This window comes from Bos taurus, chromosome 6, assembly GCF_002263795.3.
Source record: "Bos taurus isolate L1 Dominette 01449 registration number 42190680 breed Hereford chromosome 6, ARS-UCD2.0, whole genome shotgun sequence".
In the NCBI taxonomy this organism is placed as follows: domain Eukaryota; kingdom Metazoa; phylum Chordata; class Mammalia; order Artiodactyla; family Bovidae; genus Bos; species Bos taurus.
In genome coordinates this window covers 77497053-77522497 of record NC_037333.1, presented here as the reverse complement: position 1 = coordinate 77522497, position 25445 = coordinate 77497053, and the positions used below count along the sequence as shown (strand labels likewise).

The window sequence follows — 25445 nt, the reverse complement described above, 5'->3', positions numbered from 1 at the left end:
CATCTTTTTCTATTAAAGTTCTATAAAGAGTGGAGAAAATAAGTAATGAAAAAAATTTTTTTCCACTCCAACTACACTGTTCTTGCAGTTCACATCAGAATTACCCCCAGTTCAGGATTTTGTTCTTGTCCCTTCTGCCTAGAAGAGTCTTTCCCCAGATGATTTGTAAGATTGATTCTCATTTCTTTCAGGTTTCTGTTCATAATACAGAGCTTAGGGTCTAGCAGAGGAGGCAGACAATAAAACAGCATGCTGCTGCTACTGCTGCTAAGTTGCTTCAGTCGTGTCCGACTCTGCACGACCCCAAAGACAGCAGCCCACCAGGCTCCCCCGTCCCTGGGATTCTCCAGGCAAGAACACTGGAGTGGGTTGCCATTTCCTTCTCCAATGCATGAAAGTGAAAAGTAAAAGTGAAGTCGTTCAGTCGTGTCCGACTCTTTGCGACCCCATGGACTGCAGCCTACCAGGTTCCTCCGTCCATGGGATTTTCCAGGCAAGAGTACTGGAGTGGGGTGCCATTGCCTTCTTCAATAAAACAGCATACTAGCAAATAAATAATTTCAGATTTTAATAAATATATGAAGGAAACATATTACTATGAAATTGTTTGATAAGAAAATCCAATAATAGTTCTTGGTTCTAAGAGGTTGTCAAAAATTTTGATAGAGTTAATATTTAAGATTATACAATAAAATTTTACATTTTTAAAACCATTTTGTTTTCATGGAATTTTACATATTTGGAGGGTATTCAATTTGTGAGTTACCTAGTTTTTTTTTTTTTTATTTTCCCTCTGAATAAATACATCAATTAAAGTATTATATACTCTTGTTGTTCAGTCTCTAACTCATATTCTGACTCTGTGATCCCATGAACTGCAGCATGCCAGGCTTCTCGGTCCTTCACTATCTCCCTGAGTATGCTCAAACTAATGTCCATTGAGTCAGTGATGCCATCCAACCTTCTTCTCTTGTCCTCAGTCTTTCCCAGCATCATGATCTTTTCTAATGAGTCAGCTCTTCGTGTCAGATGGCCAAAGTACTGGAGCTTCAACTTCAGCATCCGTCCTCCCAGTGAATATTTAGGACTGATTTCCTTTAGGAATGACTGGTTTGATCTTGCTGTCCAATGGACTCTCAAGAGTCTTCTCTAACACCACAGTTCAAAAGCATCAATTCTTTGGTGCTCAGCCTTCTTTATGGTCTAACTTTCACATACATACATCACTACTGGGAAAATCACAGCTTTGACTAGATGGACCTTTGTCCGCAAAGTGATGTTTCTGATTTTTAATACCCTGTCTAGGTTTGTCATAGCTCTTCTTCCAAGGAGGAAGCATCTTTTATTTTCATGGCTGCAGTCACAATCCACGTGGATTTTGGAGCCCAAGAACAGTTATGAGTTTAATCTCTACTTTCACCTCAAACCCATTACAGTACAGATGACAATATATAAAATGAGAATAAAAAAACTGGGAATGAAAGTGTACAACCTTTATCAACAAACATTAAACATTCTATTTTTCACTAATAAAATCCTCTCTTAAACTCTTAACTTTTCTTTTGGACTTTAAAAATAAAATTAGACTTTTTAAAAAGCAAGTACTTTTCTTCATGTCCCACTGCAGAACCCTACAGTGTATTTCCTTCTAACTTAGAAAATCTAGTTATAAAATACCTGACACACAGAAACCATGGTATGAAGTTAAAAATTTCAAAATTGTTTGAAATTGTTCAAATTGTTTTAAATCAATATTAAATTAAAAAATACAATGTTTTTAAACAGAAAAATAATACCTATACTTGGACTGGGGTAATGTTGAGGTAGAAGCAATAGGATATACTAAGCTAAAAAGAAAAGAGAGGGCGAAAGAGAGATGCAAGCATCAAACTAAGGAAAATGAAGCCTTTTAAACATAATAAAAATCAACATCAAGCTGAACTGACAGGAATGATCACGGGGACTTTTTAAATTCTCTCCCAAAGAATTATCATTTGAGTAGAGGAAACAGCTATCAGTGATTTCTAAAGCATTTGTTACTGTGTTCTCAAAAACCACAGTAGAAACATTACTCAATTAGTTTGAAACTTATGATCCTGCAAACTAAAATACTCCTCCTAAATAGATTGTTCACAAAGAGAATTACTAGTAGGAGAAGAGACAGATATTTGAATTTAGTGTATTCAACATTTTACGGAACAGCAGACAAATCTGCACATGATTTCAATAATGAAAAGTTTTTTTTAAATGCCATACATACTACCACAGTTTGGTATAAAACTATATTATATAAACTTTCATAATGGAAAGAGAAGAAAATCTAAAAGAGAAGAAAATCAAATGTTTCCATAGACAAGAGAAGCAGAGAAAACTCAAAAGTAGTTAATCAGCTGTGTAGGACTGAGCAGGACCCTGTGGGGCTCCCAGGCAAAAATGTCTTTCCATGTTCCCCGTTTCTAATATGAAACAGGCTTCACTCAGCCTCCATGATCTTCCCTGAGTTCCAAAGGACAGATTCAAACAGTTGCTAATAAGAAAAGGGAAGAGATGAAGAGACAAGGAAGGAGCAGTCAAGAAATAATAGTGCAGGCTTGGGAAAGGGTTCTGGTTCCTCCTTAAGGCATATACATAGCAATGTCTTTGAGTTCTGTACAGAACCAAAACCCCCACCAAATGGAAGTTGTTAACTTAATGAAGCCTCCTTCATTGCAGACAGAAGGTCACAGAAGAACCTCAAAAACCACAGAAGCTCATCCAAAGACCACCTGATGCCAGATGACCTCTGGATTGAAGGAATGCAGGCCCCGCATGCACCCTGATCCTCATCAGCAACCCTGCCTACAAACTCTAAATATAAGACTCCTCACAACAGCCCCTCAGGTGGGGATGCACAATTTTGAGGGCATTAACCTGCAGTGGCCCCCTTTACTTGGTAAAGCAATGTTCTTTCCTAAATCGCCCAAAATTCTGCATCTGAGATTCATTTTGGTACTGGTGCACAGAGGCAGGTTTTCAGTAATATTGTCACTTCATGTGTGTGCGTACTAAGTCACTTCAGTTGCGTCTGACTATTGTGACCCTATGGACTCCTCAGACCATGGGATTCTCCAGGCAAGAATGCTGGAGTGGGTTACCATGCCTTCCTCCAGGGGATCTTCCCAACCCAGGGATCGAACCCTTATTTCTCCTGCACTGGCAGGTGAGTTCTTTACCATTAGCACCGCCTGGGAAGACCTATTGTCACTTTAGTGCATCCCTTTCCTTCAAAAGTCAGTCTTAATGCTTCTCTCCCTTGATAAACTGTAAATTGGCTGAGACCAGTGACCTCCTTTCTCTTACTTCCCACAGTCTTTTGTGGGGATGGGTTATTCCAGAGCTTTTGGAAAGACAGAGTAACCATTTACTAAGAAAGAAAAGACTGGTAGGAAAACACCAAAAGCATTGTTCTGGAATTTTGACACTGATTAGAAGTCTAGATGGATATATCAAGTTAACTATTGAATCTAGGAGTCTGGAGTTAAGAAATGGAGATGAAACCTGGGGATCATGAGATGATGGTTATAGCATACCACCATATGAGATCAACTACAGAGAAATGGATAGTGCCTGGAGTACGTCTAGGATTACACTCCTGGCCAGGGCAACACAAGAGGCTGTGGAGATGGGGAGGCACCAGCAAAGGAAGCTCAAAAGGACCAGTTGCTGAGGTAGGAAAGAGATAAGAGAGAATACTGTACCCAAGGCAAACTGTTCCAAGAATGTGGTTGATGCAAGTTTTACACAGTTTACCTTACTAAATTCATCCTACTTATCCTTCAGCGTAGGTCACTTTTTTGATAAGCCCTCTCTCTGATCAGTCCTGCCTTAGATGAACCCCTTCTGTGTCCTAAATCACAGTGTAGGTATCAATTATAAGGCTTATCACAATTATGACTGAAGCTTCATTTCTCTGCCCTTTCCTTCCCCTTAAAAATGTAAGCATCATGAATGACCTAAGTTCCACTGGAATGCTAGAATCTTCTGGTATCTCTGGCAGATTAGAAGGAGGGAGTTACATTTATTCAGAACCTATTGTGTAACACATCAATATCTTTACTTAGGTGCTTGAAAAATATTCTTTAAAAGAAAGAAGGAAGTACTGAATGAATTGCAGGGATAACACAGATGATAGAAAAGAGCAACTCAGTACATCGGTAGAGCCCTGGAGTGAAGATACATCAGGGCACCACAGATTAATAGCAACAGCATCTAGACTCAGCTAATTCTTCTTGCTCTTTTCAAGCTAATCAAGCAAAATTCTCCAATGTAATTTTGTTTTCTTTATAGATTTTCCTGTGGAATTAGAGAATGATAACTAGACAATGTAAATATCTATTCTAACTGGCTATTGCATATCTCACTGTGCATGAATAAACTAGCCTTCATTTCTAGACATTAGTCTAATGTAAGTTTGGTTGCTGCATTTTCTTTTGGACTTTCAGAGATGATCATTCTGTTTGCTTCTCGTTTTTCAAGTGTCAAATTCACATTGCATGATCAAGATGGGAATGATTCTCATAACTTCAAGAGATTGTGATATAAGAAATCCAGGGCATACTTTGTTACTGACTGCTGAAGGAAAATACTGATTTCCATTTATTTTATCTCTTTTTGACATACAATAATGGTCACAGTCAAGATTCTTGTGTAATGGACTGAGTAGAGATTGTTATTGCAATGAACTGAGCAAAAAATTGTATTTTCTTCTTCCTTGAAATATGATACATTTTCCTGTGTTTGAATTTATACCCTAAGCTGAAAAGAGAGAATCCTAGAGTCATACGAACACATTCCAGGTTTAAATCTAATATTTGTTAGTGTGGCCAATCTTGCTTAGCTTATCAATTTGTGAAGTTCTGACAAAATACTGTTTGTAGTCCTTAAAAGACCAAATTTGACTGTGTTGACACAGCTAAGGTAATTTATTAGGTGCTGAGTGGGCTTGGATTTTGTTTTCTTCTACCTTTATCATTTTTAACTTCGACAGAGCCAAATAAAATTTTGGATAAAATTATTGGATCGATGATATCAGGTAGATAAAATTTTTGCCATGGTTTTCATGTTTTAAGATGCACTGGAAAACCAATGATACTTCCTCTATTTTTATTCACATCAGGAAGATGAGAAGAGAATTCACAGTCATAATTTCTTGTTATAACCCATCTATCAATCTCTATAGCCAAGTTAGTAATCCCTTTGTATTTTTATATCCTAGCTATATCGGAAATCTAAATACTCATCCTGCCTTCCATGACAACCAATCACCTAGAAAGAGACTGATGCATCCAAGTTAGTCATGTTTATGATTTTGGAAACAATCCATTACCTGAATTTTTCCTTATAATTGTGTCTTTTGAATGGGCAGAACCATTATTACAATGTGTTTAATGGCTATTTTCCCAACACTCATTTTGAGAGTATTTGATCTCATGCATGGCTCCTTAGTCTTCAGCCTAACAGATTCTAGCTTCTTAACCCCATTGCCCTGGCCTGTAATGCTGAGGTCCTATCTTGTCCAGGTCATGAGGATATGGTCTGACATTTATTCATACAAAATAAAAGCAGGGAATAACAGGGGAAGTTTTATCAGCAAAATTTTATTTCATATCAGATTTCAATATTATGAACTATATTGATACTAGAAAAAAAAGAGTTATTTGAATCATCTACTATGGTATGGGTTGAACATCAGAGAGTTCTTGAATAGAATTACTACAAAAGCTAGAATACTAAGATAGGTGCAGAGGTAAGACTTTTTATTTAGTGTCTTAACTGTATGCTAAGGAATTTTATCATACGCTATATATCTTACCTTAACTTCCACATGTGCCATCAGTACTGCAAAATTGGTTAGGTGGTTACAAGAGCATGTAGTATGTGTCTTATTTGTTGTCAGGAGCCGACAGCCTTGGGTTGACCAGTAACCTGTCATTGTGCGCTTGGAATAGCTCCAAAATGAACAGTTAGGATTGAAGTTTTCCTCAGACTGCTACAGAAAAAAACAAACAAAAAAAATCAGTAAAGCCAATAACTACTTTATGATCATGCAAATTAAGTAGGCATTTTATTTACATCTAACAAAATTTCATACTATGTTCCAATATTTCTGGAGATGTCTACCAATGTTTTCATATTAAGTGGGGCTTATCAATTCTAAATAAATGTGAATATATGAATATATGTTATTTATTCCCCTTGATTCCAGGTGAATTCATTTAAAAATAATATTGAAGAGATACTAGTATTATCTCAGAATCACATCAATTAATATATCCTACAAAGCAAAGAATTGCTGTATATAATAAACATCTGAGATGATAAAAGTGAAAGTGGAAGAAAAGTGAAAGTGAAAATTGCTCAGTCTTGTTTGATTCTTTGCTATACCATAGACTGTAGCCCACCAGACTTCTCTGTCCATGAAAATTCTCCAGGCAAAGATACTTAGTACTCTAAGAACTATGGGTTGCCATTCTGTTCTACAGGGGATCTTCTCAACCCCAGGATCAAACTTGGGAATCCTGCATTGCAGGCAGATTTTTTACCATCTGAGTCACCAGGAAAGCCTCTCTGAGAGAACAGTTTTTAAAATTTTTCGTTCAATTTACACTACAATCTTTGCATATGCATAAAATTATATCTACACACAAAGGGCATAATTACTTGTAATGTCAGATGTGTAGTTATGCCCAGTTCCACTGAACATATTTCTAGTTCTTTTTAATTACAATTAAGTATTTATAAATCCATCTATACTTTTACCTAATTGCTACTTTTGAACTGTGGTGTTGGAGAGATTCTTGAGAATCCCTTGGACTGCATAGAGATCAAACCAGTCAAGGCTAAAGGAAATCAATCCTGAATATTCATTGGAAGGACTGACACTGAAGCTGAAGCTCCAATACTTTGGCCACCTGATTCGAAGAACTGACTCAATGGAAAATACCCTAATGCTGGGAATGATTGAGGGCAGGAAAAGAAGGGGGCAATGGTGGATGAGATGGTTAGATGGAATCACTGATTCGATGGACATGAGTTTGAGAGCAAGCTCCAGGAGTTGGTAATGGACAGAGAAGCCTGGCATGCTGCAGTCCATAGGGTTACAAAGAGTCAGACACGATTGAGCGACTGAACTGAACTGAATTGATATACATATACAAGAATTACTCTCCTCCCTCACTTTGGGGAAAAAAGTCACTATTTTATAGAAAATGGATCTCTATATGTCAAATAATAGGGACAATGAAAGGAAATTAATATACTTCATACTTATAACAAATATAATGTGGATAAACATTTTCTTACCTTGATGTGTTTAACAGTGAACACCACAGGATCAGCCAAATAAACCTTATTACTGAACTCTTTGTTTATGGCTGCTGTAATAACTGGAGAATTGACGATAACAGAATGATTGGTGGACATGGCCTCTGTTCCTAACTTCATGCTGGCATTCTCCGTGGACAAATAAGGACCCAAGTTGTTATAAAGGACAAAGGCCACTCTGATCTCTCCTAAAATAAGTACATATAAATTGGGAAGAAACTAATTAGCTTGTACATCCTTTTTAGACTAGATGTTTCTAATTAGATTATAATCAAATTTATATTATATTATATATATTCACAACAAAATTCAAACATTCATTTCAACCAAAGTGCCAATCATTCATGAGGAAAGGAGAGTCTAATGATACGAAAATAACATATCAGTACTAAAAAAAAAAAAAACAAAACCCTCAATCCCTATCTCATTCAAATCAAAGAGAGTCTGGAACAAAATATCAGATATTTATGTGATCTTGGGGAAAGCAAAGATTCGTTGGATAGGACCTGAAAGCCACTAATTATAAAAGAAAAAGATGGCAAACTAAACTTTATCAAAATTGAAAATCTGTGTCTACCAAATACAATATTAAGAAAATTAATAAGATAGCCACAAACTAGGAAATATAAATGCATATGACTCATAAATACATAAAGCATTTCTTCTACTCAACAAATAATTAATTTCATACTAAAATGGCAAAACACATAAAACTATTACAAAGTATTATTATACTTTATTATAGATATATAAAAAGCTAATAGATACAAGAAAAACTGTCAACATTATTCATAATTAGGGAAGTAAAAATCAAAATAATATTGAGATAGCAATACCCACTAGAATCTCCACAACTCACACTACAAAAGACTAGCCACACTAATGTTGGTAAAAGTGTGGAACAAATGAACCTCTGCATACTATTGGTGGGAGTTCAACTATTTGGAAAAATATTTGGCAATTTCTTATAAAGTTAAACATATATCTACCCTTGCTAGATACATGGAAACATATACACACAAAGAAAGAAAAGGTTGTATAAGCATGTTTATAGCTACCTTATTCACAAAAGTCCAAAAATAGAAACAACTCAAAGTATGTCAATAGGAGAATAAACAAATTATGGCTTATTAAAATAACAGAATTACTATACATCAATAAAGAACAAACAAATGATAGATGGAGCATCATGACTGAATCCACAAAATATTATACAGAGTTAAAGAATACAGATGGAAAGAGTACACACTTTATTATTCCAGTCTAAGAACAGATAAAATTTGTAATTAGAAATATTAATGAGAATAAAGCAGTTCATCAGGTCGGGAGATGGGGTGAGAAAACCAGAAAGAGACATCAGGACATTTTCTGGGTTGTTGTTCAGTTGATAAGTCATGTCCAACTTTTTGCAATCCCATGGACTACAGCATGCCAGGTTCCATGTCCTTCACTATCTCCTGAAGTCTGCTCAAATCCATGTCCATTGAGTTGGTGATGCTCTCTAACCGCCTCTTCCTCTGGCACCCCTTCTCCTTTTGAATTCAGTCTTTTCCAGAATCAGGGTCTTTTCTAGTGAGTCAGCTCTTCTTATCAGTTGGCCAAAGTATTAGAGCTCAGCATCAGTCCTTTAAATGCATATTCGGGGTTGATTTCCTTTAGGATTGACTGGTTTGATCTTTTTGCAGTCCAAGGGACTTCTCCAGCACCGTGATTCAAAAATGTCAATTCTTTGGCATTTAGCCTTTTTTTATAGTCCAACTCTCATATCTGTACATGATTACTAGAAAAAACATAGCTTTGACTGTATGGACTTTCATCTGCAAAGTGATGTCTCTGATGTCTAGCTTTGTCATAGCTTGCCTTCCAAGGAATAAGCACCTTTTAATTTCATGGCTGGTGTCACTATCTACAGTGATTTTGGAGCAAAAGAAATTAAAGTCTATCACTGTTTACAGTTTCTCCTTCTATTTGCCATGAAGTGATGGGACCACATGCCATGATCTTAGTTTTTTGTTGAGTTTCAAACTAGCTTTTTCATTCTCCTCTTTCACCCTCATCAAGAGATTCTTTAGGTCCTCCTCAATTTCTGCCATTAGAGTGGTTATTATCTGCATATCTGAGGTTGTTGATATTTCTCCTGGCAATCTTAATTCCAGATTATGATTCATCTAGTCAAATATTTCGCATGATATATTCTACACAGAAGTTAAATAAGCAGAGAAACAATATACAGGCTTCTTGTACTCCTTTCCCAATTCTGAACCAATATGTTGTTCCATGTCCAGTTCTAACTGTTGCTACTTTTAGTTCAATTCAGTTCAGTCACTCAGTCAGGTCCAGCTCTTTGTGACTCCATAGACTGCAGCACACCAGGCCTCCCTGTCCATCACAAATTCCTGGAGTTTACCCAAACTCATGTCCTTTGAGTCAGTGATGTGATCCAACCATTTCATTCTTTGTCGTGCCCTTCTTCCAGCATTCAATCTTTCCCAGCATCAGGATCTTTTCAAACGAGTCAGTTCTTTACTTTAGGTGGCCAAATTATTGGAGTTTCAGCTTCAACATCAGTCGTTTCAATGAACATTCAGGACTGATTTCCTTTAGGATGGACTGGTTGGATCTCCTTGCAGTCCAAGGGACTCTCAAGAGTGTTCAACACCACAGTTCAAAAGTATCAATTCTGTGGCCCTCAGATTTCTTTATAGTCCAGCTCTCACATCCATACATGACTACTGGAAACACCATAGCTTTGACTAGATGGACCTTTGTTGACAAAGTAATGTCTCTGTTTTTTAATATGCTGTCTAGGTTGGTCATAACTTTTCTTCCAAGGAGTAAGCATCTTTTAATTTCATAGCTGCAGTTACCATCTGCAGTGATTTTGGAACCCCAAAAATAAAGTCTGCCACTGTTTCCCCATCTATTTGCCATGAAGTGATGGGACCAGATGCCATGATCTTACTTTTCTGATGGTGAGATTTAAGCCAACTTTTTCACTCTCCTCTTTCACTTTCATCATGAGGCTCTTTAGTTCTTCTTCACTTTCTGCCATAAGGGTAGTGTCATCTGCATATCTGAGGTTATTGATATTTTTCCTGGAAATTTTGATTCCAGCTTGGGTTTCATTAAGCTCAGCATTTCTCATGATGTACTTTGCATATAAGTTAAATAAGCAGGGTGACAATATATAGCCTGATGTATTCCTTTCCTGATTTAGAACCAGTCTGTTATCCTATGTCCAGTTCTAACTGCTGCTTTCTGACCTGCATACAGATTTCTCAAGAGGCAGGTCAGGTGGTCTGGTATTCCCATCTCTTTCAGAATTTTCCAGTTTGCTGTGATCCACACAGTCAAAGGCTTTGGCATAGTCAATAAAGCAGAAATAGATGCTTTTCTGGAACTCTCTTGCTTTTTCCATGATCCAGCGGATGTTGGCAATTTGATCTCTGGTTCCTCTGCCTTTTCTATAACCAGCTTGAACATCAGGAAGTTCACGGTTCACATATTGCTGAAGCCTGGCTTGGAGAATTTTGAGTATTACTTTACCAGTGTGTGAATGAGTGCAATTGAGAGGTAGTTTGAGCATTCTTTGGCATTGCCTTTCTTTGGGATTGGAATGAAAAGTGGCCTTTTCCAGTCCTGTGGCCACTGCTGAGTTTTCCAAATTTGCTGGCATATTGAGTGCAGCACTTTCACAGCATCATCTTTTAAGATTTTATATAGCTCAACTGGAATTCCATCACCTCCACCAGCTTTTTTCGTACTGATGTTTCCTAAGGCCTACTTAACTTCACATTCCAGGATGACTGGCTCTAGGTGAGTGATCACATCATCATGATTATCTGGGTTGTGATGATCTTTTTTGTATAGTTCTTCTGTGTATTCTTGCCACCTCTTCTTAATATCTTCTGCTTCTGTTAGGTCCATATCATTTCTGTCCTTTATTGAGCCCATCTTTGCATGAAATATTTCCTTGGCATCTCTACTTTTCTTGAAGAGATCTCTAGTCTTTCCCATTCTGTTGTTTTCCTCTATTTATTTGCATTAATCCCTGAGGAAGGCTTTCTTATCTCTCCTTGCTATTCTTTGGAACTCTACATTCAAATGGGTATATCTTTCCTTTTCTCCTTTGCTTTTTGTTTCTCTTATTTTCTTAGCTACATGTGAGGCCCTCCTCACATAGCCATTTTGCTTTTTTACATTTCTTTTTCTTGGGCATGGTCTTGATCCCTGTCTCCTGTACAATGTCATGAACCTCTTTAACTGCATATAAATTACTCAGGTGACAGGTAAGGTGGTCTGGTATTACTATCTCTTTAAGAATTTTCCAACAGTTTGTTGTTATATGCTTATATAACTTATATGTTATATAAGTTAAAGTTATAACTTATATAACTTATAAAGTTATATATAACTTATATGTTATATAAGTTAAAGGCTTTAGTTGAGTCAATGAAGTAGAAGTAGATGCTTTGCTGGAATCCCCTTGCTTTCTTTATGATCAGTAAATGCTAGCAATAAGATCTCTGTGTCCTCTGCCTTTTCTAAACCCAGCTTTTACATCTGGAAGTTCTCAGTTCACACACCGCTGAAGCCTAGCTTGAAGCATAACCTACTGGAATGTGAAATGAACACAACTGTACAAAAATTTGAACATTCTTTGACATTGCCCTTCTTTGGGATTGGAATGAAACTGAAATTTTCCAGTCCTGTGACTGCTGAGTTTTCCAAATTTGCTGCCATATTGAGTGCAGCACTTTAAAAACATCACTCATCTTATTTCATGTGATGTAACAGAGGAATGTATAACTGTCAAATTCATCAAGCTAAATACTTAAGATCCTGTTGTTCAGTCGCCAAGTCATGTCCGACTGTTTGTGACTCCACAGATTGCAGCACGCCAGGCTTCCCTGTCCCTCACCATCTCCTGGAACTTGCCCATGTTTGTGTTCATTGCATCTGTGATGCTATCCAACCATCTCATCTTCTGCTCCACTCTTTTCCTTCTGCCTTCAGTCTTTCCCAGCATCAGGGTCTTTTTCAATGAGTCAGCTCTTTGCATCAGGTGGCCAAAGTATTGGAGCTTCAGCTTCAGCATCAGTCCTTCCAATGAGTATTCAGGGTTGATTTCCTTTAGGACTGACTTGTTTGATCTGTTTGCTGTCAGATCAGATCAAGCAAGGAGATCAAACACTTAAGTACATTATTATATTCCAATTATTTCTCAATTTCAATTAAAACAAAATAAAATATTCAAAATCTTTACCTGTGGTTACTGAAGGGGAGGGAGTCTGGGAGAGGTAAGGATTGGGAGTTTGAGATTAGCAGATACAAATTATGTAGAGAATGATTAAACAACAATGCCCTACTATAGAGTGCAGCATATTTAATATCCTGCAATACACCATAATGGAAAACAATGGATATTTATATTGTAAATATAACAGTGTAAATTAACTATTTCAATGAATTTTAAAAATTCCTTACCTGTCTTAAACCTCAACTATCATATTCAAGATGACATCTTCTTATGTCCTTCTACCTTATTTTTTCTCTTATGACAATCTCTTACATATAAATCCCCTGTAAAATTAACTTTTTAGTATGTTTCTCTTAAATTTTACATAATTTCCTTTCTTAAAGCCCTATGTCTTCCTTCCAGTATAAATCCATTTTGGTTCCCCAAGAGACAGGCACTGTCCTGACCACTGTAGTAACTGACATGGAAATCCCTGAATTGTAAAGTGAAGTGGGAATAAAGATAAAAATTAATACATTTTTTGAGGAAGGAGGGGGCTGTCCAATATCTAAATTGCACTCCCACGTTTGGGAAATGCCCTACTCTTAGATACTTACAGACACAAAAGGGACATATATTTGCTTTCCCAGCTTGCCTTTCAAAGAGGTTGCTCAGGGCACATAAGTTCAACGTGTCCAGTCAGATGCACTAGCCTCAGATTTCAGATGGGGAATTAGTGACTCAAGGAAGTAGGAGGTGGAGCAGCAGCAGCAGCCCCTTCCCTTGTGGCAGCAGTGACGTCTCACAGAACTGTTTCTTTGTGATGACACAGGCTTCTGTCGGCCTCCTTGATCTTGTATGTTTTCTGGACCTGATTATCTAGCTGTCTCAGTAATACTATAAGATTTCTAATCCAGTAAAGAGATTATTATCCGAGCCACATAACGGAAAGGGGCATTCTTATACTTTCTAATACAAACAATAATGTACTAAATACTTTTTGACTGTTACAACATAGCATTTAATTTTAGTTCTTTTCCTCTATATTTAACATAAAAATGTTAATTTTTGGCGGGCTAAACTTTAGGAATGGCTATGTATTTTTCTCATTGACAGAAACAACGGCTATTTTAATTGGCTTATAACTGGTGATAATTCATACCAATTTCCCCTTGTGGAATGGCATCAGACTGTCATCCCACCTTGCTTTACCAGTGCAATTTAACATATATAATTGTTACAAAATCTCCACTCCAGAATTCATGCTTAAATGTGGCCTAAAACACACACATACACATGCACACATTAATTTAGCAAATAAAATAAGTTCAAAACTATATAACTATGTAAACTATATGTCTATATGACTAATGTAGACATATTTCAATCTTCATTGGCTTTATATCTGAAAATCCATACATTTATTTGATAAACCCTTAGTGATTGCATCCATGTGCCAGGCACAGAACATATTGGGAAAGCTTCTTGTTCTCATGGAGATCCTTATTAACTTATTTTTGATGATGTTTCTATGCTTTTCCTTTGCAAAGCATACAGAAAATGTAAATAGATGCTTTTGGACAATGGAACCAGTAGATACAGATCAATTTAGTACTAGATTATAGTAACTGAGTATAATTAAAATTAAATAAATATTAAAAAAATAATCTCATAGACAGTATGTCTCAAGCCTCACTAATATTAACATTTTTAAATAAGGAGGTGATATCTTTTAACCTGCTATGTGATAGGAAGATGACTTCATGTTGTACAACCAGCTCAGAGCTGATGTTTCATATTACAAGGTAAATCGTTTTGAAAAAGAAGAGACTAAAATAATATCAAGAAAAACAGATTATGTTTGTTGCCAGCAGAACAAAATTCTTTAGTATTGGAAATTTTATCAGCCCTAACTTAAAATTGTATTTATTTTGTTACTAAGTGTGAATATTGAGGCAGTGCTAAGATTTTCTGTAGAGCGAAATCAGATTCCTGATTCTTCCTAATGGTTTCCCTTCTTTGGCTCTTGGCCCACATCAGTTTATCCTACTGACAGAGAGTTCTTTTTTTTTTTATCTTTTACTTTTTTTTTTTTAAATTTTATTTTATTTTTAAACTTTACATAATTGTATTAGTTTTGCCAAATATCCAAATGAATCCGCCACAGGTATACATGTGTTGACAGAGAGTTCTTCATCCCAGCTTACACTTAGGAAGAAATAAAATGATTTCACAGACCTATCACATGCTCCCTAGTCCAATTCCTTCCTGCCTCAGCTGCTCCAGCTCCTCTCCGTTTTTAGCATGCTCTCTGTGATCTAGACAGTCCAGTCTTGATTTCTTTTTTAAATTGAGATATAATTGGCATATAACATTATGTTAGTTTAAGGTGTACAACATGGTGACTTGATATTTGTATATATTATGAAATGACACCACAATAAGTCTAGTTAGCATTCATCACCATAGAGAGTTAATTTTCTTTTTCTTGAGAGAAGTTTTAAAATCTATTGTTTTATCAATTTTCAAAACAGGTAATCTAGCATCATTAATGATAGTCACCATCCTCATGACTTATTTATTTCATAAATAGAAGTTTTTACATTTTACCCTTATTTTGCTTACCCTCACCCTTCACTTCTAGCCACCAGTAGTCTGTTTTCTTTATCAGTTAGCTAGTTTGTTTTTTCTTAAGATTCCACATGTAAATGAGATACTTGTGTTTCTCTATCTGACTTATTTCACTTAGCATAATGCCCTCAAAGTCCATGCAGTTTATAGCAAATGATGTATTTATAAATTTTAAATTATAAATAAAATTTCCACTAGAAATGTTAGAAGCAAAATCTGTCAAGTTGGTGGGTGTTACTCCTTCCAAAGGAAAAAGTCAGAACTTCTGGATTTTGTTGTCTATCAATTTTCCTCACATTCAAGTTTCTGATATTTTTCTACATCTGAAAGGTAACAACAATTTCCAAATATAACTGGGAATTTTGTAGAGCAAATATCATTAAAATATTGTTAGTGCAGAAGCTAAAAAAGAGGAGAAGAAAGAGATCAGTGGAGTGAGAGGAGAGAAAAGATTTTAGATAGCAGATCTAAAATTCCAACCTAAAACTCAATGAATTAATGACAAGTTCAAGTCCATCTAAAATTCCAACCTAAGACTCAATGAATTAATGACAAGTTCAATTCCATCAAACTTAATAGACACATTCTAACTTACCATTTCGGCCATTTTGTTTTAGAGTATTTGCAGAAAGCTGGATAGTGCTTCCATGACCGGTGTTTTCTGGAAATTTCAGGTCCTCTAAGTTTCCTTCTGTGCTCAGCCTTGCAACTTCCAATTCTATTAATGGTAAAAAGATGTCAGTACTCATTGAGAAACATGCCAAAGTTAAGATAATCTAATTACTGAAACATTTCTGAAATCAAAACACTAGAACTAATCTTCATCTGCTCTACTTTATAGTAGTTCAGTGTTTATAGAAATTCTTTTTTTTTTAGTATTTCAATTTTTTTCAAAATAAAGCAAATAAAATTATTAAAAATCAGATAGGTAAGACTATCAATTATAAAGCCTAGAATTTAAAATTAAAGCTCAAATACAATTTGTCATTGACTATCAGTTTACTTTCAAAATGTTATCTTTATTTTATGAATTAAGTGAAATCTTTTTATAATCTGGCACTCTACTATTATATCAATATTGATTTATCTTTAAACCTAATAACTTTGAAATAATTTTATCAAGTCTTCTGAAATAAAACTGTCAGCTACATCCTTAAACACACTAATCAGATTTATACTTTTTATGAGCTAGCAACACAATTATCAAAAATTATTTTTAACACTTTAACTTAAATTACTACCTTCTTTATAGTTTATAATTCAGAGAGATTTTTATTATAACTGAAGTGACCCGTAGGGTAAAATTTAAAATACTACCCTCCATAGATAGAAACTTATATGTATACATCAGTTTCATACATAAAAATTGAAAAAAAAAAAAAAAAAAGTGGGGGGGGTCTCACTGTCCTTGATCTCAGGTCAGGCTAATATAGTCAGTATTGAAATGTCCTTGGAAATACACATGTGTGATTATGAGGACACTCCTAAGCTAACAACAAGTGATACCCTCCTAAGTATAGAAAAAACAATAACTTATCTCCCCTGAAATAAAGTACCACTCATAATATGTGGTCCACCATAGATGATACTTTTTTCTTTTCCCTCTTCTGCTGAACAAGATGATAGTTCTTTCTTGTCCTTCTCTGGCCCTTCTGTATAACAAAAGCCACTTACGAATATTGTCTGTGTTCTCCCTGACAATGTCAGTCTTCAAAAGGTTATCGGCCAGCACAAAGGCACTTTCCTCCACAGTGTCAAGCAACATGGTGGCTGCACGCAGTTGATCACTTGTAGTCAGGTCTCTCCAGGCATTCAAGGCTTGTGGCTGGAGGAGGTTGTTAACTGTCTCGACCATTGCCTACAAGAAGATGAACAGAATGACAGAGGTCTCTAGTGAACCCACAGGGCTGTCAGAAATCCAGGCATACATGCTGCCCAGCAAGTAAGAATCACTGGTGTGCATGAGTTCAGTATTGTCCCAGCCTCCCCTGTGACATGCTGCAGTGGAAGCATTCATTATTTTGTGCTGTAAAATCCTAGCTGAGACTTTGCAAGACAACAGGAAAACCTGCTTTTTGTTCTGAAGGACAACAAATAGAGCTATGCTTCTTTCTTAAAATCAATAGCAAAGGCTTCAATAAGACTATAATCACATAATTAAATTATTTGGCTGGGAAACTGTTGGCAAGTAATTCAAACTAACACTTCCATCACATCACCACAAAAATTATTTCCTCTATACATCACCATAAAACTAGATGCTGAACATAATAGAAATCAAAAGGATGACTAAAGACAGGACAATACAAGAATTTGTTATGTATAGGTTAAGAACTCTCTGCTGCTGCTGCTGCTGCTAAGTTGCTTCAATCGTGTCCGACTCTGAGCGACCCCATAGACAGCAGCCCACCAGGCTCCTCTGTCCCTGGGATTCTTCAGGCAAGAACACTGGAGTGGGTTGCCATTTCCTTCTCCAATGCATGAAAGTGAAAAGTGAAAGTGAAGTTGCTCAGTCGTGTCCAACTCTTAGCAACCCTATAGACTTCAGCCCACCAGGCTCCTCTGTCCCTGGGATTCTCCAGGCAAGAGTACTGGAGTGGGGTGCCATTGCCTTCTCCAAAGAACTCACTAAGCAAACCAATTTTTTTCTTAGCCAGCTAGTAAAATGTCACTATGGGAAAAATATCAAAGCATACATACTCCCAGGGCTTTGGAAGAGAAACATTTGTGCTGTTTACTACTAGGAAGGAGAGTAAGCACTTGGAGCTTGCTACCTATGGCCTTTGAGCATTTTTCCTTAAAAAAAAAAAACAGCAGTAAGTACACTCACACATAGAGATAAAGTACCAAGGTTCTCTCTGCTTCATCCAAAAGAACTGTCTTTCTAGTTACAATTTATATATTTCCCACGGTTAGCTCAATACTCTGGGTTGCAAGAAAAGACAATTTTCCATTAAGGTCTTAAGATTTCACTCAAACATAGAGAATTGCACAACAGAAAAATACACCACTGGCAGTTTGAAAGTGATCTTCCTTGAACCTGTTGATTATGAAATATGCATCTAATCCGGAAATAAGTTGAATAAACAGCAAACACAGGCACTTTCCAGGCAGTACATTGGTGTTCTAAAACAGGACTCACAGTATTGACACATTGGGAGAGGGAGTGGCAGAGACTGGGGGAATACCCCTTAAGCTGCAGTGTTTTCTTCTGGCTGGTGTTTTCATAGTAACCAAGTAACAACTGTTAAAAATTCAGCTTCATAATGAAACACCTTGCTGCCAATTAACACCAACTTCAAAAACTAATCTGCCTTTTGATAAAAGTTTTTCTTGATATTTTTCCCAGCTTTTCCAAGTTCTGGCTAAAAATCTACATCACTGGCTTTGTACATAAAATAGTTCTACTTGCAAGTTGAGTACTTTGCATTGTTAAAAAAAAAAAAAAAAAGTCCCTCATGAGTTTAATGACTGAGTATCTCCACATAGTATGCTTAGCTCTGTCATTTGTTCTGTGTTTAAAACATGACCTAGAAACCAGACAAAAGCATTTCTGGATCACAGCAATCTGATCTGCTTTCCAGGAAGTTCTCTATGGGGTGATGCCAACAGGACATGCCAAAAAAAGGAGGTGCCGGATAGAAATCAAACAACAAAAAAGTTTATGTATTCTCTGAAGCCAAACAGAGGACATTGACCTCTTGAGTGCAAGGAAGTATTCTTTCTGGGATTCACTGATCTTCTTAATTCATTAGAAATGCTCTGAAAGCTCCATATGTGACAAAACCTATGCCAGTTCTTTATGGACCAACCATTTTAACATTAGTGAAGCACCTTACATTGATTAAACCTTACCTCAGGGAACATTCTGGGAAGATAAAGCAATGTTTCTGTTCTGCCCTCTATAGATTTTATTTTTTTTTAATTTAACAATGCAAAAGGAAAAGAAGCAACTATAATCAACTCTGAGATGTTCTAAATAGGAAACTGTTTACAAATGGGGTGCTTTAGCTAAAATACTGAGTCTTTAAACTGACAGTAAATACATCAGACACACTCCTTATTATCTTAGTTTTGCAACTGAAAATGTATAAGGTGCAATATTTTTGTCCCACAAAGCAGTTGTTAAAATATGCTCAAAATATATAATGAAAAAATATTGCACCTTATACATTTTCAGTTGCAAAACTAAGATAATAAGGAGTGTGTCTGATGTATTTACTGTCAGTTTAAAGACTCAGTATTTTAGCTAAAGCACCCCATTTGTAAACAGTTTCCTATTTAGAACATCTCAGAGTTGACTATAGTTGCTTCTTTTCCTTTTGCATTGTTAAATTAAAAAAAAATAAAATCTATAGAGGGCAGAACAGAAACATTGCTTTATCTTCCCAGAATGTTCCCTGAGGTAAGGTTTAATAGAAGTTTTCTATTAAAGCCTAAATGATTTCCAAGTTTATTGCAGAAATGACAGGTCCTAAAATCTGGGTGGGTTAAGACACAAACCTAGTATTTATTTATTTTTAAAATAGCACCTATTATGATTGCCTAAGTATATAATAGGAAATGTCAACACATGAATTGAGACAGAATTCTCAGATGCTAAAATCAGTGTGGGATTTGGAACCAGATCTGCTGAGTCTGCAATTGTACTTTGCCACCTTACTAGTTGTGTGCTATTGGGCAAGTTTTTTAACTTTTTTGTACTCTTCTGTAAATTAGAGATGATAATGAAATCATTTCATAAGGTCTCCTGGCTCATAACAAGTGTTTAGGTGCAATCCTATCTGTATTTTAATTTGATATCAAAGTTCAGTGTGGGAAGGAGAGAGGTATTCACTGAATAAAGCACAAGTCATCCCTGATAATTGCAAAATATTCACACTGAAGTGAGATCTGGAAGGAATGCCTCTTCTACAACCCAATCTCATAAGCAGAACTGATACACAACTTAACTACTATGGAGGAATGGGAAGAACATGTGTATTTGATAGTTCATAATATTCCCTGGTGGTACAGTGGGTAAGAATCCACCTACCATTGGACAGGACAAGGGTTTGATCCCTGGTAGAGGAAGATTCCACATGCCATGGAGCAATTAAGCCCATGCACAACTACTGAGCCTGTGCTATCTAGAGCCCACAAGCTTCAGCTATTGAGCCCGTGTGCCACAACTACTGAAGCCTGTGTGCCCTAGAGCCTGTGCTCCACAATAGGGGAATCCACCACAATGAGATGCCCATGCTCTGCAAAGAAGACCAGCCCCCACTCACCGCAACTAGAGAACACCCACACATAGCAACAAAGACTAACTGTAAAAAATAGATACATGATTTTTTAAAAAATTCATAATATGTATTCTAGAGGCTTGAACTAACTTATCTGTTTTCTGCTAGTGAGATAGCATAATTAAGTCAATTTAATAGCTTTATAATTAATACAATTTGTGTAAGCTTTCCAAAGGTTGTTGACGTTGAGAGGGTAACAGGCAGGAAGGCCAGGGGTCTCCAAATGGAGGAAATAGCCTGCAAGTGTCAGACATTTTTCTCTCTCTTAAAACAATATTTTTTCCTTCTCTATACAAATTTAAAGGGAGGTTTCTCTTAAAATACTGTGTTGCCATAATGACACTTGGTTTCGCCTAGAGATAACCAATGCCTTTTTCTTACGGGAATGTTTGTCTTAAGCTATGCTAATGTACTATGCCTTTACCCCAAACTCTGTCTCCAAGTCGGTTCTGCCTCTTGGCCCAGAACCTACTTGACAAACCAGTATGTTATACTCAGATATTGTTCCCCTAATCTATGTAAATGAAACTATTTGTATGGTGGTCTGCCCTTCTTCAAGATTCAAGTTAATCATTTTATGGCCCAGGATAAACCATTTGGTGCCAAGATTATCCCAAAATGCATCTTACGGGTGAGGGGCCTGGTGCCATTCTGAATTTTAAGACATTCCTTTCTTTCATTAACAGACTGCTAGTGACTATATAACATCCAGCTGAAGACTAGCAGGGGGGTACTCTTTCTGCCCCCTTCTGATGCCTATGTCAGAAGCTTTCTCTATCTCCTTTATACTTTAATAAAACTTTATTACACAAAAGCTCTGAGCGATCAAGCCTCGTCTCTGGCCCCGGATTGAATTCTTCTCCTCCGGGGGCCAAGAATCCTGGTGTGTTCGCGTGATTCAACAACAACCTTTCAACATGTCCCTGTTACTAGTTTCATGAAGACCAAATAAACAGTCACAATATTCAACAGCAAAATAACATCTATATTTCATTTTCCCTATATATATTCATACATTTATATATTTTACACACAAATGATGACACTTGGTAATAAAGCTTTCATTTTGGGGGGTTTTCTGGTCAAACTAGTTATTGTACTGCTTTCACTACCTCAAAAACATTTCTTTAAAATACAAGTTGCTTTTTCATTTTATTTGGTTCCAAAGAAATGAACTTAACTACAGTTTAGAACCAAAGTTGAACAGGAAATACACAATGCATTTGATTAAAGTGAGGTAATGGGACATTGATCAATGGCTCTCATCAATTTCTCATCTGCTATCATTTTTTTTTTTTTATTGACCTAAGATTTATATTCTAAAGTTATAATAAATAAGACTAATTCTGGATAAATCTTAAAATATATTCTAACCACAAAAGGTTGAAAAGGAAAAACAAAAATACCTAACGGTTTTGACATTATAGACTGAAATAATCTAAAATTTGGGGATGTTAATTTAATTAAAATATCTTTGCCAGAAACTAAATGTTAATTCACCCCACTATATTTTCAAAACACAAGAAACTGAATAGGAGATGGACCTGGGAATTTATATTCTGGTTTCACCACACATTTCAGTGTGCCTTTGGGCAATTTGATGTTTTCTAACCAATTAACAAAGTGTGAACTGCATAAGAAAATAAGATGCATCATATTTCAATTTGAGTGTGGTTAGGGGCATACTATATAAGATACTACTTTTCTTATTAAACAGTTTACAGACTAGACTCTAAAGTCACTTTTGCCTTCCTAAAAATCAAACATAAATTAGAAAGTGTGAAAAGTCAGTTAGCTTCATACCAGAATTATGGACATCCCATATCTTTCCTGACATATATTGGCATTGCACAATATTATCTGACCCCTCATCATTAAATTCAGATCTTAAGCAAATTCATTTGACTAATTTTACACTGAGCATTTAACTATAGCATGTTTGTTAAAAGGTGTTTTAAACTGTTTAATCACACTTCATATATTTCAAAAGGGACAGTGTTTTTATTTGTTGTTAACTACTGTGAAATTTTCGTGAAAAATAGCTGTATATCTTCCAATATCAATTTTCATCATTTTTCTAGGAGAATGTCCTTGTGAAATAGTCTAGAATTCCTTAGCAAGAATACATAAAAGGGTCCATGGTGAGAAATATATCAATGGCATTTCTTACCAAGGTAAATTCTAAATCTTAAACTAGGTAACTAGGTAACCAAATCACCTGGGAAACTTAGTTACCCTTCTTCTCTGCTTGAAAACCATTAAAATAAAGATCCAAACAGAATGAATGCCTTTGAAAGGATATACAACTATACCATCATAGTAGTTTTTTTGAAGACAAGCTTGTTAATCATGATCTCATTCAGGTTTTAGCTCAGGTATCAGCTGCTCATATAGGTCTTCCTTTAGCAGCATATCTAAGGAGAGTCACCCACTTAAATCCATTATCTGTTTTGTCTTCTTTGTAATAGGTATCATTATCTAAGGTGTGTCAGATATTTATTTACCTAAAAAAACTATTTAACTGGTAGATCACTCACTCGGAAAAAGGTAAACTTCATGAAGGTAGTGATTGTGTCATTTGTAAGTGCCCAAAACCACCCGGCACACAGTAAGTGTTCAATAACTCTTTGCTGAATTATTGCCATCTGGTGAAGATTCACATGAAAGTGAGTTTTCTCCCTTTTCATATCAGTAGGAAAAAAAAAAAAAATCTCTGATTTTATAAGAGCAAAGATTAAGTACAAATGAAAAGATCTATTAACTAAGCCAGTATTATCCAAATCATTATCATCAGAGACTCGATGTCAAAATGGGCTCCCATTTTTAGTACTTATTCACCTTTAATAGAATTATTCATATGTGGGTCTGGCTTTCTAAATTCTGATTCTAAATTCTGACTAAATTCTGATGTCCTCAGGGGACATATCACGTTCATTTTCATTTTTCCAGGGTAAATTTTAGTGTTTTGAGACATTTTAGTATTCTATAAAGGCTCATTAAACAAAAATATCCTACTTTTACTATCAAATCATTAATACAATAGGGAAACTGAAAACATCTTTTTTTACTCCTGTAACTTTTTGCTATGTCACCCAAGAAGTCTTCTGAATGACCAGATATCAGCATGGTTTGGAAGGAAGGCAGAATGAGTTGCAGAGAATGAAGGGTAATTCATTTTAACTTTCAATGCAACTCATATTTTATTAAATATGTATGATATGCAAAGAACTAGGGAAATCACTGCTGGGTGAGGTTAGGAAAAATAAGAACATCTGTTCTCAATTTGCCTACACTCCAAAGCAGAAGGTAAACATATAGCATGGGACAGAGTGTACTGAATTCTTGCTGAGAAGGATAAAAGATCCTAGAGGTGTTTGGTTTTGAATCAGACACTAAAAGATAAATAAGCTTTTTTTACCTAAGAGAAGGAAATTTGAGGCTGAAGAACATAATAAGCAAGTTAAGGATTAAAAAAGACAAAAACGAAGGTATTGAGGCAAGAAATGGTTTGTGCTTGGGGTGAGAAGAATGCATGATGTAAGAAAAGATAGATTAAAAAAAAGTGTAAAAAAAGTAAAGTGAGAGAAATGGTGAGTATAATTCAGATCTTAGAAGATTTTCAGTATGATAGCAGTTTGGGCTGTATTGTGTAGAAAATCTACAGCCATTAAGTATATTTACATAAAGGATTTATAAACTTAGATCTTAAGTTCTTGAGGTCATTCATTATTTTTTAATGAATTTTCATTTTTTTTCTTTTGTGTTGAAGCATATGTTCATATATATGTATATAATCATTAGGCAGCCCATTAGAATATTAAGAGCAATTATCTCCCCTTAGTGGATAAATTTAAATTAAGTTGCTGACATCCTTTTGAAAAGTGAAATTTTATTTTTTATCTCCACATCTTTATCTTTTTCCTGTGTTCTCATGAACACAATATTTTTTATCAATATATACAGTAATCATGCTGAACATTGTTTCTCTTACTATATTATATATATATATATTTATGTTTAATAGAAAGAAAGAAAGATAGTGCTAAGTCGTGTCCTACTCTTGTGACCTATGGACTATAGCCTGCCAGGCTCCTCTGCCCATGGGATTTTCCAAGCTAGAATACTGGAGTGGGTTGCCATTTCCTTCTCCATGTTTAATATATGTCACGTATAAATCTCAGGCTATGTAGAGAAAGAAAAATAAGTATTCAGATCTTCTATGCTCCAATTTCTTGCTTTCTGACTCTCTGACTCTCTTTCTCTCTCTATATATATAATATATATATATATATAATTTACATTGATTTATAATTAAAATTTTTAAAAACCTTAACTCTTCATTTTTGACTTTGTAATAAGTTTGTCATTTGAGAATAAAATAAAATAGAGCAAAAGTTTAACATCATTCCTGAATAGGGCACATTGTACTCCAATCTATGTTTAGACATTGATTCAAATCAAAATTTTAAAGGGCAAATGTTAGAAGTCTTCAAAACAGTTTTAAACTTAAAGTTTTTTTACTAGAAGTCAAGCTGGGTGACTGATATTTACACATCTGATCAATAAACCTAAGATTTTTTTAATAATCACTGTTATTTAATATTACTAAGCATATAAAAACCACTAATCTCTGAACTCCCTTTTATATTACAGAGAAATGTTGGCATTTTCAAGTCTTAATAAAAATGACTGTATAATACAACTGACTTGAATATAGTAATAAGAACCTTTAATAGTAGAACAAGATAAAACAGAAATTTTACAAAAGACTCTGCCTCTTCAAGAAACTTCTTATTTAAAAATATATTTAACAAACTGTAACTGACTGTATTATTTTTAAATCTTATATAAAATTAAATGATTGAATGCTGTCAAATCTATGTTGTGTTAGAGAAATTGTGCTAAGTCCCTTCAGTCACGTCCAACTC

The 25445-nt window shown here is 35.5% G+C and overlaps 1 protein-coding gene across 17 annotated transcripts in view; it reads right to left on the bottom strand.

Moving 5' to 3' along the window:
• ADGRL3 (adhesion G protein-coupled receptor L3) overlaps positions 1-25445 on the bottom strand; it is a 936136-nt gene that overhangs the window by 129949 nt on the left and 780742 nt on the right. For all 17 annotated transcript variants that reach the window (XM_059887348.1, XM_059887344.1, XM_059887332.1 and 14 more), the window contains 4 exon segments: positions 16907-17090; positions 15828-15950; positions 7342-7550; positions 5852-6028 (listed from right to left, as the gene is read on the bottom strand). In XM_059887348.1, the coding sequence (XP_059743331.1) occupies positions 5852-6028; positions 7342-7550; positions 15828-15950; positions 16907-17090 (693 nt within the window).